General features: G+C 41.8%; 1 protein-coding gene across 1 annotated transcript in view; it reads right to left on the bottom strand.

Moving 5' to 3' along the window:
- The window catches only part of ESYT1 (extended synaptotagmin 1), a 159,025-nt gene that overhangs the window by 40,022 nt on the left and 100,356 nt on the right, over nucleotides 1-18,647 (bottom strand). Inside the window, exons 12-18 of the mRNA XM_073613978.1 lie at nucleotides 16,848-16,896; nucleotides 15,684-15,773; nucleotides 13,081-13,173; nucleotides 6,842-6,913; nucleotides 1,929-2,015; nucleotides 1,696-1,845; nucleotides 264-401 (exon numbers count right to left, since the gene is read on the bottom strand). Of these exons, the coding sequence (XP_073470079.1) occupies nucleotides 264-401; nucleotides 1,696-1,845; nucleotides 1,929-2,015; nucleotides 6,842-6,913; nucleotides 13,081-13,173; nucleotides 15,684-15,773; nucleotides 16,848-16,896 (679 nt within the window). The remainder of the gene's footprint in view (nucleotides 1-263; nucleotides 402-1,695; nucleotides 1,846-1,928; nucleotides 2,016-6,841; nucleotides 6,914-13,080; nucleotides 13,174-15,683; nucleotides 15,774-16,847; nucleotides 16,897-18,647) is intronic.

Consider the following 18,647-nt stretch of genomic DNA (forward strand, 5'->3'; position numbering starts at 1 on the left):
TACAAACACGCATGCTCGGAATCAATGCTCATCAAGCATAACATTAGCAGAAGGAGCCCAAAAGGTGGCGCATGACTATTGAACTTCCTTGTTATGGGCTCGCCGTGCGTCTTGTACGTCACTACGTTCGTAATTGTTGGTCAACATTTGTGTGACCGTGTGTATGCAAGACAAGTTGGAGCCAACAACCTTCGAACAAAATTCCACGGTTTTGTTGTCGGAAAATGGATATTTAGCCATAACAAACAGACAGGTTGTCTTACCTCTGTAGCAAAGTTCTCAGGAAGAGAGGTTTTGCTGGGTCGGGCGGGCCGGTCAACACTGGTTCCAAAAGATGCTTCCTGCAGATCAGCTGTGTCAGTTTTTGCGATCACAGATGTATTTGGATCCAAATACAAAATCTAAAGATTAAAAAAAAAATAAATAAAAACACAACAATTTTATGCTATGGATAATGTGATTGTCTGTGCACATGGTCAGATTGCTATAGGTCAGGTCATACTTGTAAGTTTTCTCAGACTTACATGTACAACAAATGACCTCCTACTTGCTGTTTTTATTGTAAACATTTTTTATTGTTAAAATATCTATTTTTCTATTTTCATTGAAAGTATTAGACGAAAGACTATATGACATATATGTAAACACTACCTCTAGGACCCTGTAAAGATTTTCGGCATGGAATTGTGTGATGACAGACTGTTTGCCCAAAATCCGACCATTAGTACGCTCCATCAGACAATTGTTGTCCAACTTTCCGCCAACAAATGTTGGATGGCAGGCTAGTAAATTATCGGCGGACAACGGTCTGTTGTCAGATTTTCCTATTGTGTGTACACAAGTCCATCACACAAAAGTCCAAAGTACAAACACGCATGCTCGGAATCAATGCTCACCAAATACGACATTAGCAGAAGGAGCCCAAAGGGTGGTGCTCAAGAGCTAAAATCCCTCATAGTAAGTCACTACATTTGTGTTTGTTGGCCGACAATTGTGTGCCGTTTGTATGCAAGACAAGATCCTGGCACGCGCCTTCGAACAAAAGTCTGACGCTTTGTTGGCCAACAATCTGATTGTGTTTTTACGAGGCTTAAGGTTATAACATAGCCTTAATTTTATCTTATAAAACAGAACTAAATGAAGAAATTGCTCATTTTTAATGCACACTGGGAAAATGATCTGTGTCATCTTGTTGACAACAATGGAATCATTTTGTTTCATACAGTGAAATACTTATCGGCAATCCAAAAAACATAAATAGTGTTAATGTGATAGGTATGAGTAACTTTTTTTACACTGACACTTTGGTATATCAGGCATCCTGTATGTGAGCGATAGTAAGGAACCTACATTGGATGTGCTTGGTGATGGTGAATAATTTTCCAGCATTATAAACATGTAAGCAATAGGGTTTACCAGATCACTGGGTTAACCACAAAATGGCACAGGGTGGACTGGTGGACTGCTTTACAACAGCAATGCCTGGATGAAAAACTGAAGACTTGAGTGGGTAGGCATATTCCCTGTCACCAATGTAAGATTTAGGTTTCAATTTTCACTGCAGTAGTGAATAAATACTCTACACAACAAGCTTTGTTTTGTTATATACTCCGTCATGACAATGGGGGGTCAAATAGAATATTATTGACAATCGAAAGGATTCTGATTTTTACATTAGTTATAGATTAACATTACCCTCATGACAAGCTTCATATAGATCCTGCTCTTCAGTCCAGAGTGGTCCAGCTGGAACCACTGGTCTAATGTCAAGTGGTCAGCACAAAGGATTCGGCTCAGCGGAACTGACAAAGTGCCTAGGGTTTGCTGACGGTCATCATCTTTTACCTGGGAAAGAACACTTGTTTTACTGTATGCCCCAGCATTAAATCTGGAAGTAAGGTTATCTGACCATTAATCTGCTAGCTAACCTGTATGTCTAGGTCCAGTAAGTTTGGATTACGCAGAAAGAAACGGAATGGTTGCTCCCACACAGGGCAGTTGGTATTGTACACAGGCTGTAAAAAAACACATCATTTTAAGGTGTGCGAATCAGGCAGATAGTACATTGAGAGAAAGAGAAGAGAGAGCAAGAAAGAGAAAGAAAAATAAAAAATGTACCCGAGTAAATTCAGTCACAGTGCTTGAGTTATGTCAGATAAAGGAAAAACTCATTTTTATCTAAACTTCTTTTTTACTTAAAAATGCATAGACACAAATAGGTTGCTTTAGGCAAATAGATTGTTCACTTTGCAGGGGAAGTTTTACTTGACAAAGGAATTTTCCACCGAGCTTAGTGAACGAGCGGAAACTCTGCTGACATCCATCATCCAATCGTGTCTTAACAAAATGCGGTTTTTAGATATTTCATTACAATTTTTTTTGCACTTTGCAAGGGAATTTTCCCCAGAACCCGATGAATGTGGTGAACTTTCACTTTGACAAGAATAACCGATCGTTATTCTTGCCAAAGTGAAATTTCACCACATTCATCAAGCTCTAGGGAAAGTTCCCTTGCAAAGTCCAACTTCCCCTTACAAAGTGAACAGTCATTAGTAAATCAGTGATAGTAAATCGACCCCCAAGTTCTTGCTGCAGGATATAATCTGGTCATGAACAACTTCAGTTTTTATACCTGTACACCCACAGATCAGAGCAATTGTTACATTTCTGATTCGGGCCTGTTTATTTGGCAATAACTTTGTCATTACTTAAAGTGGTTGTAAAACCCATATAAAAAAAAAACCTGCAAGACAAAAAGTCATAATGAGCTAGTATGCGTCGCTGCCGAGGCGCTTCGGTGGTGCTGCCCATTGATTTCAATAGGCAGCGGCGCATTTGGAGCGGTGTATACACTGCTCCTAAAGCGCCTCAAAGAAGCTGCTTTTTGGAATCCCCATCCGTCTGTTTTTAGCGGACTGGATCAGATGGGGGCCGATGTAAATGGACACATGTCCATTTACATCAGTCTCTCCATAGAGAACAATGGGTGGTCTGATTGGGCCCGCCTAAAAAACGGACAGGCAGACCCGATCGGGGTGCTTGTGTGAAAGGGGTCTAAGGCCTTATTCACATAGGGCATACACAGCATACCTTTACAGGGATGCACAGGTGTCCGTGCATCTCTGTGCAGACAGTCCCATTGATGTCATTTGGGATGTAGCAACTGCACCAACAGAGCCGTTGCTCCCAATTTTAAATCCATGTAGGTCTGCATGCATGTCCCTGAGCTCACACTGTCTGTGTTCGGGTTCATGTACCCACACCCACACGCATGGAACACCTGTGTGGGTAAACATGGCCCCCCCATGGGCGTACACTTTAGTATGCCACATGTGAACGAGGCTTTAGTACTAATTTAGCAAGAGTTTTGTAAGTTACATTGTGTTTATGTGCAATATTAATGTTTTTAGTGTATTTTTAGTGAAAATAGCGATATGAAGAACATTTGCACCATATATATTGCGGGGCCCAAAAAATCAGTAGCACTTTTTTTTATTCTACTGGCCATGTGCTTTTAGAAAATGTCTAGCTTGAGGTGTCTTTTCAAATTCTGAAAACTGTAAATGAAAAATTAAAACCTCCAGAGATTTTTGGGTACATTCGATTTTCAACATTTTGCAAAAAGGTGCAATTTAAAATTTACAAATATTTGTTATTTATTAACTCAATACAGATTAATCTTTTATATTTAGTAGGGATTTAGCAGGAATTTTGTAAAATTAGCTGTGTTTTTATCTGCGAATAATGGTTTTAGTGTATTTTTTGCCAATATATTGGTTCGATAAACATTTGCACAAATAACCCAGGGTCTAAAAAAATCAGTAGCACCTTCTTTTTAATCTAGAGGTCATATGCTTTCAGAAAATATATGGTTTTGGGGGTCTTTCACAAAAGCTGTAAGGGAAAAATGAAAACCTTCAGATTTTTAGAGAAATTTGGATAGTTACACTTTTGTGTCTGTTCAATTTCCACCATTTCGCAAAAAGGCGCAATTTAAAAGTTACAAATATTTGTTATTTATTCACTCAATACAGGTTAAGCTTTTATATTCAGTAGGAATTTTGTAAAATTTGCTGTGCTTTTATCTGCTAATGATTTTAGTGTATTTTTTGCAAATATATTGGTTTGATAAACATTTGCGCAAATACCGCGGGGTCTAAAAAAATCAGTAGCACCTTCCTTTTATTCTGCTTATCATGCGCTTTCAGAAAATATATGGTTTGGGGGGTCTTTCACAAATTCTGAAAGCTATAAGTGAAAAATAAAAAACAAACGAAAAAATTGCAAAAATGGTCTGGCCACCTGAGTGTACAAAATGGAGCACAGGGCCTGGCAGCAAAAGGGTTAAAGCAGTGGTCCGCCCACCGCTGCAAAAATTAAACGCCAGCAGCTACACATACATACAGCCGAAAAAACTTAAATGAAAACAGAAATTATTTTTTTCAAATTTGATCAGTGTTGGTTGAAAAAAAATGTTGCTACAGTCGATAAAAGTAGAAATTTTATTCCATATTTTGTCCTGTTAAAATTACACTACAATTATGATTCCGATACAAAGCTAAACTGAGATAAAAGTTATAGTTTGTTCATTAAAGCGGTTGTAAACCGTGGATGTTGCAAAAAAAAAAAAAAAAAAACCCTGCAAGGCAATGGCATTAATGTGCTAGTGTGCATCGCATACTAGCACATTATGAAATACTCACCTTGAAACAAAGCTCTCCAGTGCTGTAATGTCACGGGTGAGCCCTGGGTTCCGGCACGAAGCTCTGAAGTTCTGGCAAGGTATGCTGGACCTTTGGAGCGCATGTGCCAGTGATGTCACTGGCTGCATACAGGGTGAATATCTCCTAAACAGTGCTGGTTTAGGAGATATTCATTTTACCTACAGGTAAGCCTCATTATAGGTTTTACCTGTAGGTAAAAATGACCAAGCAGGGTTTACAACCGCTTTACAATTTGTAAAAAATGAATGTTCAAAACAACTAAAAATGAAAAAAGTTTGTAAGTAAATAATTTTTTTTTCATTTAAAATTATTTTTTTTAATTGAAAAGGGACTCTATTTAACCCATTATTAACCTTGAATTCACCCTAAGCAGTCTATATTACCTCCTCATCCTCTTCATATAACTAATGTTTTACTGCCATTTTTTTGTCTATTTCTATGTTATTAACCATTAATATTTAAACTTATTTATTACTTATCAGGTTGTTTCAACTAACATCATATGTAGACTGAAGCTCATCCCCTTGTCCTGCAGATGAATGAAACACAGTATATACAAAAGTAACAATGTTACTTTGTATTTCTCTGAACAGTGTTGATAAAGTTGTTACAGGTCATTTTTGACAGGAGCAGCTTCTACAGCTGTTGTATTTACACTGCAACTCCTGCCTTTCATTTTGCATGCTGGGAATTGCCTGCAAGTGTGAGGTGGGAATGGCAGCAGGAGGACTGGGTGAATACACATACCGGTTTTAGTTTGATAAATACAATTTTGGCATGTGTAACAAACCCAGTGTCCTCAAGTGATTAATAACGTGTTATGAAAGTGGTCTGGTATTGAACAAGCAACAAATCAGGGATATTTTTAGATAAATATAATATTGCGTGTTAGACGGCTTTCACACCGAGCCGCGGGGGGTGTCGGCGGTAAAGCGGCGCTATTTTTAGCGCCGCTTTACCGTCGTTTTAGCGGCGCTATTCGGCTGCTAGCGGGGCAGTTTTAACCCTGTGGTCTGGGCTGGGGACCAGGGTTGGTCTTTGAAAGCCTATGGAGTAGTGCCCCTGGAGTGGCAGCCCAGGGGTGCCATAAAATCACTGTGAGTGGCAGTCACTTTGATTTGAGGCACCATGGTCACTGCACCATAAAACACGCTTTTTTAGCACCTGCCTCTTGGGCTGGGCCTTTTGGCTAGGACCAGAGGAATTTTTTATTCCTGGCCGGAGGGCCTGGTCATTGTTTTACACAATGGCCACCTTTTTTCACTCTCCTCTCCACTATCCCTTCCCCACTTTCTATTTATTTTCTTTTTTTGATTGAAACCTATGTTTGTCACATCTTGTTCACGTTTGTCTCACTGTGTCACGAGTAAAGGCGGGTCTTCGGGCCAGCCCTGAAAGTCTTGGGAAGGGGTGGACATGGCCTTTTGGCTTCGTCCGCCCTAACCCACGGGGTCTCCCTTCGGGGGAGCCCTGCCTAGTACTTGGGTGGGTCTGTTTCGGCAGACCTTCCAGAGAACGGGGTCTGTCTGGTTTCGGCCAGATAGACCATTGTAAAGTACCTTTGTCCCCGTCTGGAGCCTAACGCCCCGGGGGATCAGGGAATTGGCACGTCTTGTGTACCCATCTGCACTTTTTTGTGTTCACTCTTTATGTGTGTGCACATTTTTTATGCACCGGGTGAAGTTTTTTGGGGTGTGTTATGCACGCCATAGGCTTTCAAAAAAAAAAAAAAAGTTTTAACCCCCTGCTAGCGTCCAAAAAGGGGTTAAATCCGCCCGCAAAACGCTGCAAAGAAGCTGCTGGCAGGACTTTTTGTGATGCCCTGCCAGCACACCGCTCCAGTATGAAAGCCCTCGGGCTTTCACACTGGAGTGAATGCAGCCACTTTTTTCAGGCGCTATACAGGCGCTATTTTTAGCGCTGTAGCACCTGAAAAACGCTGGCAGTGTGAAAGGGGTCTTAAAGTTTTGCAGTCATTTCACCACAGCAATTTCTCATCCCTCTATTAGATTGCCAAATTTAAGTTTAAAAATGCATGCAATAAAACCTTAAAAGGAATGAAGAAGAATAAATAAGAAACTACACAAACTACACATCCCGCTCTGTCCATCACTTACCCTGCTCTCCTGGGTCACATCTTGTATGGAAATCTGCACCACGGGGTTTGGTTGCTTTAATGACTTTTTAAGCTAAAGAAAGGAAGAAGAAATTATAAAAATTATGTTGTGCTGTCTGAGCAAATGTACAGTGGAATAGGAGCAGGGAAATGCAGGAATGAACACTTGACAAAATAAAATAAAAAAATCACTCAAGCTAAGTTAAAAAGGAAATATTATATAAACACATGCATATAATATACAGTGGGGGTTATTTACTATAACTGGAGCATGCAACATCTGGTGCAGCTCTGCATAGAAACCAATCAGCTTCCAGGTTTTATAGTCAAAGCAGAGGCGTAACTAGAACCTTCAGGGCCCTGGTGCAAGAAACCATAAGGGGCCCTCTGACCTCCAGCTTGGGCCCTTCCCTCCAAGCCCAGAGCCCTTCCCACTGATCCCAGGTCCCGCAGTGGATCCCTTTCACATGTTGTGCAGCGGACTCCCTTCCTGCAGTTTTGGGCCCTGCCATAGTGGTGGAAAGCCAGAGCCCAGACCCAAGTGTGACCTTTGCAACCCTGGTAGTTCCACCAGTGGTGTCAGTGTGGACTGTGAATAGTGTCAGTCAGTAGAGCAGTGGACAGTGGCCAGTAGGGCAGTGGATAGTGGCCAGTAGGGCAGTGGACGTGGTCAGTAGGGCAGTGGACGGGGTCAGTAGGGCAGTGAAAGGGGCCAGTAGGGCAGTGAAAGGGGCCAGTAGGGCAGTGAAAGGGGTAGGGCAGTGAAAGGGGCCAGTAGTTTTCAATTTTTGTAATTATATATTTTTTTTTTATTTTACAATTTATTTTTTGACAATATTTTAGGAGCCCCGTCGGGGGGCTTTGCTGAGCTATCAGGGGTCTAAACAGACCTCTGATGTTTCACCTTTGAGACAGAGAAAGGAGATTGAGGACACAGTCCTCAATCTCCATCTCTGTAGCCTCATCTGTACAGAATGAATGGACACGAATAGCTCTGTACAAAGCTTCTCATTCATTAACGGTACAGATCACTGTGCCCATTCAGAGAAGGAAGAGACTGGTAAATTACACATTTACCGGTCCCTTCCCCCACTCTCCATCCTGAAAGAGGAGGACCAAGAAACACACAGGGGCAGCAGGTAAACAAGTAACCTGGATACTGGGCCAGTGCAAGGATTTTTGTCTACACAGGCGAAGGTGCATTTTGCAGCTCCCCGTTTCCCACCACCATTTTCCAGCCAAACTCGCCACACACAGTAACACACCTCCTGTATTAGCGTGCCTCACTCTGGATGAAGAAGCATAGGGGGCACCTTCAGGGGGGTGGGGGGTGAGGCGTGTTAAATGTAGTAGAAGATTTAAATACACTGACAAACTGAAGCCAAACTTCAGCTAACACTTTAAAATCAGTTACAGCAAACAGATGTTTATTTCCTTTTGGGATAAAGGCTTTACATAAATAAATAAAAGCTGATCATTGTAAGCACCCCTGTCAGTGGGAGATGGTTTGTCATATCCATCCAAAATAACAGACTGGCCAGATCACCAGATGAAAATAAAATAGAGAAAGTCTAAAACAAGAAAACTAATGCTGCCACCCCATCTAAGAAGGGTACCTGGGCAGTGTGATTGGAGGGGGGGGCAGTGTGACAGGAGGGGGGGGGGCAGTGTGATGGGAGTGGGGCAGTGGAGGGCAGTATGCGGGGGCAGTTTGACAGGAGGAAGCAGTATGAGGGGCAGTGTGACCAGAGGGGGGTGGCCTTTTTCCATCATTGCGGTCACTGGACAGGAACTGTGAAGCTGCAGCGCTGCCTCTCACAGGCTTTGGCGATTCACTACCCTTACCTTTCCTGGAATCTACATCTTGCCAAGCGTACTTTCTGTGACCCCACCTTATCTTCCTCGGGCTCCAATGTGCTGCACCTTGCCAGATAGAAGAGGACTCGCTGTGACCTGTAGTCCCACCTCATCTTCCCTGGGGTCTGATGTGCTGCACTTTTGCCGGCTAGAAGCGGACTCTCTGTGACCTGCAGTCCCACCTCTCCAGCCCAGAGATGCACCCAAACTCAACGTTATCTTCTTCCATGTGAGTGGATATTGTTTTTATAATAAATTGTTCATAATATATATTCAGAGGCGCCCCTCTCCTTGTTTTTCTCCTAGTTGTATCCATGATGTTGTCAAGAGGCAAGCAGTCACCCATACCTAGGAACGCCAGCGCCTCCCATCTCTGCCCCCCGACTCCGGCTCAGGCACAGGTGTAGACAAACATGATGGTGAGCTGCATGGGCCCCTAGCAGCACGGGGCCGGGTCACGATCACGACCCTTGCGACCCCTACAGTTATGCCCCTGAGTCAAAGCTTAATGAACAAGCTGAAGTTAGAAGGTGATCAGCTACTATGAACAGCTACACCGAGTTCTAGTGCTGCAGTTTTACTGGATCTACTCCCGTATGTTGGTTTGGGAAGCAGATCTCTTATCTTGTGTAGTTATTTTTGAGATATGCCCTTCTCTGACCTGCCATGAGACTATAGATGACCACATAAACAAATATTAAGGGTCGTTATTAATTGGTCCAAGAGTTACAAATGATCAAATTTAAAACATTGACTGCAAAGAATGGGATTGTTGGAATATCCTAGTCAGTCATTACAAGCTTCTATTACTGCAAAGTCAGAGGAACTCATTATTCTATGCATGCATTTTCCAATATACTGGAAAATCTGAGATCAGAAGATTTTACTGTGAAGAATAGGAAACAAGACTGTCGCTGCACTCATGACAAATTAACCTTCTGGTCAAGTGGGGTAGGCAGTAGCTGGTCCTGACAGTGCCATTGGGAACTGAGAGGTGCCTCATCACCCTGGTATTATTAGGGATCCCCCAGATGAAGGCACGTGATCCCTGTGCCGAAGACGCGTAGGGGAGGGGCAGGACGGAGCTGTCAGCACAGAGAAGCATAGGATTGTACACCACACCGCACGCCATACGAGTCATCTACCTATATACCTGTATACCACATTTTGGATAGGATGGTGCACTCACGCACCCACACATTGTGAGTACCCCACTGGAGGGAATTGGTTTATGATTATTTAATAAATCCCTGGCGGTATTATGCTATGTAGTCTCCTTTTTTCTTATACATGTCACCATTGATGTTTATCTGAGCGAGGTGGAGATCATTACCAGCAGACCTTATATGAGCCCAGGAGTGGCTCCAATGCGTGTTTAGACACTGTTTAACTACTGTGTTACACACTCAGAGGTGAGCGCATGAGCGATTGGGGGTCACTGGAGAGCACTGAAGCATGCCTTTGTTTGTACATCATATAGGAAGAGCATGAGTAATACCTATCTTTATGGACACTATATTTTTGCACTTTATATATATTTTTTATGAACCGATTTGAACTGAGTTGTCGGACACTTCATTATTATATAATTAGCACTTGGACTTTCCACATTTTGCATGTTTATTTATATATTTATATATTTAGTTATGCATTTTTATTCATTTTTCTCACAGGCGAATGGCACTGATTATTGCTTATAGCATCTAAGTTTAAAAAATTTTATGGTTGATATTTATAGATTTTACAATATTGCAATTTTTTATTTTTATTTTCATCACGTATTATTTTATTTCTCTAGCGCAGACACAATTATTTATTTGGTTTTGTTACATACACGATATGAAACGTGGTTAGTGTGTGCAGCTGATTTGGATATTGGAATTCACTCTATAGGCATTAATCCATCTGTGGCTCACAAGATCTTTGCGTAATTACCCAAATTTAAGTTGTCCCTAGAACAGTAATGGAGGGGATATCTTCCAATGGGGACACTAGTTCTGGTGACCCTGGTAACAACCTGGGATTCCCTCATTTTAGAGGGATTTCCACTCACTTCTTGTTTTGGCTATGGGAGAGGAAATGAAGGGAAATATCCCCAATGGGACACAGATAGCAATATAAAAAAAAAAAAAAATGGACAAGGATTATAACCATCCCTCACTATATTCCAAAAAAAAAAAGTTTTGCCCATAGTTTTGCCCATTTAGTCTATCATGAATGCTGCTTCCATACTTCCATCCACCTTGGGAACTGTTTAGTGGCAGTCACCCCCCCTCTGCCATACCCTCCACTGACTTTCGATTACCCAACAAATATGAATCAAAATACTAAGGACGGTATAAAAAGCCATCAAAAACTCTGCCCTGAGCTGAGCCACCAACCTCATCTCAAGATATCACCCAAACTGTACTCTCCGCTCCTCCAAAGTCTTCCTACACACTCACTCCCTCATCACCTCCTCCAGAGCCTCTCACTTCCTCTGGAACTCCCTACCGCAATCTTTACAGCTATCTCCTACTCTGCATGCTTAGGTGATCCCTGAAAAATCAGCTCTTAATGGAAGCCTATCCTGCTTCTACCTAATTACTGTACTTTTACTTCCTACATCAGCTCAGTCCTCAAAGTTATTAACTTTTGTATTACTTGTCCCTTCCTTTTAGATTGTAAGCTCTGACAAACAGGGCCCTCCTAACCCTCTTTCATTGATTTTGTGTTGTGACTGTACTATCTCCCTTATTTTGTTAAACACTGCACAGACTGTTGGCACTATATAAAGCCTGTATTATAATATTAAGAAGAATGATACATAAAACTTGTTGGAGAAGATTGAAGGATCAAAAAGTACCATGCGTGTACTGCTATTGACTTGGGGCGATGATCACAGCTGTAAAATATGGCATATTCAAACTCCACAAATAACCCTTCTATTTTCAAGTAACTTTTTAATCTGCCTCTGTTTGTATTTAAAAATATAAAGCCTATGATGACTTCAAACATGCTGGGAGTTAACCGAAGCACAGCACAAATCTACTGGAATCAATAAATGCAGCTAGGACACAAAGATTAAACATTGTTAATATTTGTTCCACATGGCTAGAATACTCATGTTTAACATAATGTACATTTTTCATAATCAGCCATGACTAATGAATATACACTTTCTAAAAATTGAATCCTTTAGAGTTTATGATTGTTTTAAATTGCCATTCCACACATACTAAAGGCATGGCCACTTAAAATTGGATTATTCAGTTTGAATAGACTGGAACAGGGTCTGCTCCCTCACCAAGTTAATGTATATGTAAACCTAATCACTACAATATAATTAAAGCTTCTGCATGTTAACGTTATTTCTAGTCATTTTCAATCATTTAAAATCTGCAGCTTTCACTAAAATACAGTGATCCTGCAAAAATTGTTTCTTGTTTATGCATTCCCTGTTGCAACACATTTATGTCCCTGTCTGGCAGTTGTGCTCCTGCATTGACACCGTGCCACACAGGATTCCAATAGAGAATTCAATGGTGGTTTGAAAAGACACATTATGCGGTTCAGCAGGGACCGGCCAAGATTCAATCCTACGGGCAGGCTGACTATACCTACGTCGATCCACCAATCAACTTTGGTATAACCATCATGCCGGATTTCTTGCATGCGATTGTTGCCAGTGGCTATAGCGCATAGGAATAATCACTGGCAGGGATGGCAGCCTTGTCTTGGTCTGCTTTAGTAAACTAACTATTCAGTTATAGCTACTTTAAAAACTGTATTTGGGATATTGTCAATTCAATTCACATGAAAGGTAGATTATTCAAGTAGATGTAGATCAAGATCTAACAGAAGTACTGTGAAAAAGTTGTGGGCAGCTTGTACACAGCCTGTGGAATGCCAAGAATAGACATTTTATGGAAACAGAAGACCTAGATGTGGCTCTGTTGGCTTACTGTAGTGAACACTGCCACAGAATAAATCAAACAAGACAGATGACACAAAAACCATAACTGCCAAGATACAGTTTGGCTTCCTTAGTCGTTCATCTTAAAAGTCCAATAAACATATTTCTGAAATCCACCAAATTTGTTGTATCCACCCTGTAGCTTTAGAACAGGCGGCGGGGCTGATTTATAGAGCACATGATAAACCGCCTGCAAAAAAAATCAGGCTGTATCAAATTCCCGGAGAATGAAAGATGAAACATAAATTCCTCTTTTGCTCCAACTTCCCTAAATCAATCCCTAGAAGACATTAGCAATTTATGAAAGTAAACACAGTACAATAATGTCTTGTAGAACTGACAGACAGAAGAAGTAAAATGTACTTATATTAAATGATGTATTTCTCTTATCAGAGGACTCTGCCTAGATACTGTACATAGGTACTTACAGGTAGGTCATCTGCCCGATCCAAGTAGACAACGAGAATAGCAGAAGATGGTTCATTGGCCTTTGAAGTTATTGTTTTATTAAAATTTATCATCTGAAAAAGTAAATAATGAAGATAATAAGGTCAGCACTACATTTAGTGACAATACAGAATCTTTAAAAATCATATTCTACTTGTTCTAGCACTAGTGAGCCCAGTGAAAATATTGGCTAGCACACCTGCCCATGTGCTCTGTATATACACTGGAATATTCCCTCAAAATATTCAAGCTAATTCACTAAAGGAGTTGAAAATCTTCACCAAAAAATTGTGTAAATGTTCACTTCAATTATCCAATCATGATAAAAGCATCTGCACATGATGGGTATTCAAAGTGAACAACTTTTTTTTTTTTTAATTTATTTAAATAACAAACATGTTATACTTCCCTCTTCTGTGCAGTTGGTTTTGCACAGAGCATCCCGGATCCTCCTCTTCTCGGGTTCCTCTTTGCTGCTCCTAGCTCCTCTCTCCTTTGAGTGCCCTTCAGCCAGCAGCTTGCTACAGGGGGCACCCAAGCCGAGTCAGAGCTCTGTGTATCCATTCAGACACGGAGCCCTGACCAGGCCCGCCCTCTCTCTCCCATGATTAGCTGACTGACTTTGATTGACAGCCGTGGGAGCCAATGGCGTGACTGTTCTGTCTCAGCCAATCAGGAGGAGTGTCCTGGATGGCTGAGGGGATCGTGGACCTCGCTGGAGAGAGAAGGAGCTCAGGTAGGTAATTAGGTGGGTGCAGGGGGGGCTGCTACACACAGTTTTTTTTATCTTAATGCATTAAGATAAAAAACCTACTGCCTTTACAACTCCTTTAAATGCCTTTAGTATTAGTGTAGCTAATTTCTCTGTGTCGTTTGATTGTCTTACCATATAATGTTGAGCTCATAAGTTCTGGGGGCCATATGTAGTGTCATGACTGATCGATTCACCCATGTCCATGTATTTATTGACCTGGTAGGAAGGTTTATAATGCTTTTAAAGTCTAGGCTTTTATATATAACTCTAATGCCCTGTACACACGGTCGGATTTTCCGACGAAAAATGTGTGATAGGACCTTGTTGTCGGAAATTCCAACCGTGTGTGGGCTCCATCACACATTTTCCATTGGAATTTCCAACACACAAAGTTTGAGAGCTTGCTATAAAATTTTCCAACAACAAAATCCGTTGTCGGAAATTCCGATCGTGTGTACACAAATCCGACGCACAAAGTGCCACGCATGCTCAGAATAAATTAAGAGACGAAAGCTATTGGCTACTGCCCGGTTTATAGTCCCGACGTACGTGTTTTACGTCACCGCGTTTAGAACGATTGGATTTTCCGACAACTTTGTGTGACCGTGTGTATGCAAGACAAGTTTGAGCCAACATCCGTCGGAAAAAATCCATGGATTTTGTTGTCGGAATGTCCGATCGTGTGTACAAGACATTAAGCTGGCCATGTACATGAGCTTATTCAACAACAACCCAGATCACACTGGAGGAGATCACAAGGCCAGCACTACCATCTGGAGTTGAGCAGGTGACAAACTAGCAGATGATTTTCAAAAAACAATGGTCAGTGAAGGTATTTCGTGGCTGCAGTCCTTCCAGGAACAACCACATTAAAGCGGAGTTTGACCTAAAAATGGAACTTCCGCTTTAAGTGCAGGTGACCCCCTGACATGCCACATTTGGCATGTCATTTTTTGGGGGGAGGAGAGGGGTACCCTGGCTCCACGGGGCCAGAAGGAATGTGACCTCTCCCCCCCCCCCGCAATCTTCTGGGACACGCCGCAGGTCCCAGAAGATCGCACGGCTATTCACAGCGTGCAGCGTGGCTCGTGCATGCGCAGTGCGCGCCTGGCTGTGAAGCCACAGCCGGGTGCCCACAGTTACAATGCCGGCGCCTCAGAGAAGAGGGGGAGAGGAGCGGGGCTTCATATGCCCACATCGCTGGACCGTGGGACAGATGAGTGTCTCATTATTAAAAGTCAGCAGTTACACTTTGTAGCTGCTGACTTTTAAATGGGTGGAACTCCGCTTTAAGTCCTGGCTGAGGCTAAAGTAGAGCACTTGAGGTGAAGTGCTTCCTTCCCCTTTCCTCAGTCAGTGGCAAGGATTGGCCCCTTTGCAAGGGGGGGTTCAAGTAAATTGCAAACAGCAGAGGTGAGCAGTGCTCCACTTATTACTGAGTGTAAAACTTTTCAATCAGAATTAAGCAGCTGAATTGCATGTTAGGTATCAAGAAATACTATAATGGACTAATCATTTATTTTCTTATGAATGGTGAGCCTTAGCGCATCAAACAGTTACAGACCAAATCTTAAAGATCATGTATACTATTTCTACTGGCATCTTATATCTCTGAGGGAACAGAGAGACCAAAATCTCTATGCCCAACGATCCTAGCTCTCCATACCTCATCATGAAGTCCCACTATTCTGCTGCAATCTCAGTAATACTATAAAGTGAAACCCCGTTGATATGGCTGCAGGAGGTGACAGAACATAACAAAGGCATGCTACTAAGGCTTCAACCTGCCATAGATAGATAACATCATAATACAGATGGTATTTTCTTTACCTGCTCCAGCTGGGAAGCATTGGACTGGAGAGCGAGCCATTCCAGTCGAAGATGGATCTTCCCACTCTTTGCACTGTTCAATGTGAACCACTAAAAAAGATGAGGGAAAGCAGCCAGACATTACACACAGGGTCGTAATACCTTCCATCTACTGTAAGGGCTTGTTCTGAACAGATCAACACAAGATCAATGCAAGGGCACACAGAAAACAATTGTTTTCAACGTGCCCTATTCATACCACAACACTATACTGAAGTGGGTTGCAGTATGTTGCGTTACAAAAAATGCAGGATGGATTTGATATAAATCAAGTCAATTTAAATCATGATTTAAATCACTAGTAAAAAGGCTTGATTTAAAATCAACTCGATTTATATCATAATTTTTATAGAGTAACTGTCATCTCTGTCCCACAGCAGCTCCTCCTTTTGACCCGCTGTTGACTCACCGACAGTCTTATTCACTTTAATGGGACGGCTGGTGATGCGGCAGTGACACAACAAGGTGAGGGACATGGCGGCAGCAGGTGAGTGGATGCCCGCTAACAGGCACTGCCATGATGGATCTGAAATGACAGGTGCTCTTTAAATGTAAGGACTTATTCTTGCTGGTGGTTAGAATCTTTAAATTAAGATTTCCCATTTAGAATAAGCTGTCAGGTTAGTAAAATAGCGATATCAGAACCAATTTAATCATACAGTTTGTAGTGTACATAGATTTGCAAAACAATAATGGAATATTCCTGAACTTTGTTTTATCTCATGGTTACTGTGAAACTGTGTGAATGCATCAATGCAGTGCATGCAGAGCTTGGCTTCATTTAATGAGCCTATCAAAAATGTAAATATACTAAGCTCCATTTCATGCTAAATAAATTAAATTAATAATGTATCTTAAATAGAAAACTATCTGTAGATAGATTTTTATGCCAAAAGCATTTTATTAAAATAAATTTGATAAATCGAAAAAAAAAAAAAAAAAAATTAATTATTTATTTTTATCCACCCTGCAATGTACGCATGTTGCATTTTTTTTGCAACACACTGCACCTCACCTCACCTCACCTCGTAACATTTCAATAAAGTTTAGATAAAAAAGGTAAACAGTGCCTTACATTTAGCATGCAGGCTTGTGCGAAAAAGCCCTGAATATATTACACTGTACCTTGTCCAAGACTTGAACTTTCTTCACTTCACCAAGATCCAACTTCATACTGAGACCGAGAGAAAATGTAGTTACAAAGTTAAAATGGACAACACCAAGCAGCTTTAGCTAGATCGATCGATATCTATCTATCTATCTATCTATCTATCTATCTATCTATCTATCTATCTATCTATCTATCTATCTATCTATCGACACACACACACATACATACATACATACATACACTGAGCAAAATTATAAAACGCAACACGTTTGCGTTTGTCCCTATTTATAATGAGCTGAACTTAAAGATCTACAACTTTTTCTATGTACACAAAAGGCCTATTTCTCTCAAAAATTGTTCACAAATCTGTCTAAATCTGTGTTAGGCTACTTTCACACTGGGACATTGGCGCTAAAAATAGCGGCGCTTTACCGTTGTTTTTGCGGAGGTTTTTGGCCACTAGCAAGTTGCTGGATATTGGCAGGAACTGGAACACACTGTCGTATACGCCGATCCAGAGCATCCCAAACATGCTCAATGTGTGACATGTCCGGTGAGTATGCTGGCCATGCAAGAACTGGGATGTTTTCAGCTTCCATGAATTGTGTACAGATCCTTGCAACATGGGGCCCTGCATTATCATGCTGCAACATGAGGTGATGGTCGTGGATGAATGGCACAACAATGGTCCTCAGGATTTCGTCACGCACGGTATCTCTGTGCATTCAAAATGGCATCAATAAAATGAACCTGTGTTCGTTGTCCATAGCATATGCCTGCCCATACCATGACCCCACCGCCACCATGGGCCAATCGATCCACAACTTTTACATCAGCAAACCTCTCACCCACATGACGCCATAAACGCTGTCTGCCCTCTGCCCTTTACAGTGAAAACCGGGATTAATTCGTGAAGAGAACACCTCTCCAAAGTGACACCATACAATGTAAGTATTTGCCCACTCAAGATGGTTACGATGACAAAATGTAGTCAGGTTGAGACCCTGATGAGGACGACGAGCATACAGATGAGCTTCCCTGAGATGGTTTCTGACAATTTGTGCAGAAATTCTTTGGCTATGCAAACCGACTGTTGCAGCAGCTGTCCGGGTGGCTGGTCTCAGACGATCTTGGAGGTGAAGATGCTGGATGTGGAGGTCCTGGGCTGGTGTGGTTACACGTGGTCTGTGGTTGTGAGGCCGGTTGGATGTACTGCCGAATCTCTGAAACGCCTTTGGAGACGGCTTATGGTAGAGAAGTGAACATTCAATTCAAGGGCAACAGCTCTGGTGGACGTTCCTGCAGTCAGCATGCCAATTGCACGCACCCTCAAAACTTGCAACATCCGTGGCATTGTGCTGTGTGATAAAACTGCACATTTTAGAGTGGCCTTTTATTGTACCCATTCTAAGGCACACCTGTGCAATAATCACACTGTCTAATCAGCATCTTGATATGCCACACCTGTGAGGTGGATGGATTATCTCGGCAAAGGAGAAGTGCTCACTAACACTGATTTAGACAGTTTTGTGAATATTTGAGAGAAATAGGCATTTTGTGTACATAGAAAATGTCGTAGATCTTTAAAGGGGTTGTAAACCCTCATGTTTTTTCACCTTAAATGCATCCTATGCATTAAGGTGAAAAAACTTCTGTCACTGACCGGCCCCCCAGCCCCCACCCCCACCCCCGTTTTACTCAACCGAGTCCTGTATTCTCCTGCCAGAGACGCGCTATTCCCCTCTCCCCGTTGTCTCGGCTCTTAATTGGATAGATTGATAGCAGCGCAGCCATTGGCTCCTGCTGCTCTCAAT

The sequence above is a fragment of the Aquarana catesbeiana genome, linkage group LG02 (genome assembly GCF_042186555.1).
Source record: "Aquarana catesbeiana isolate 2022-GZ linkage group LG02, ASM4218655v1, whole genome shotgun sequence".
Lineage (NCBI taxonomy): Eukaryota > Metazoa > Chordata > Amphibia > Anura > Ranidae > Aquarana > Aquarana catesbeiana.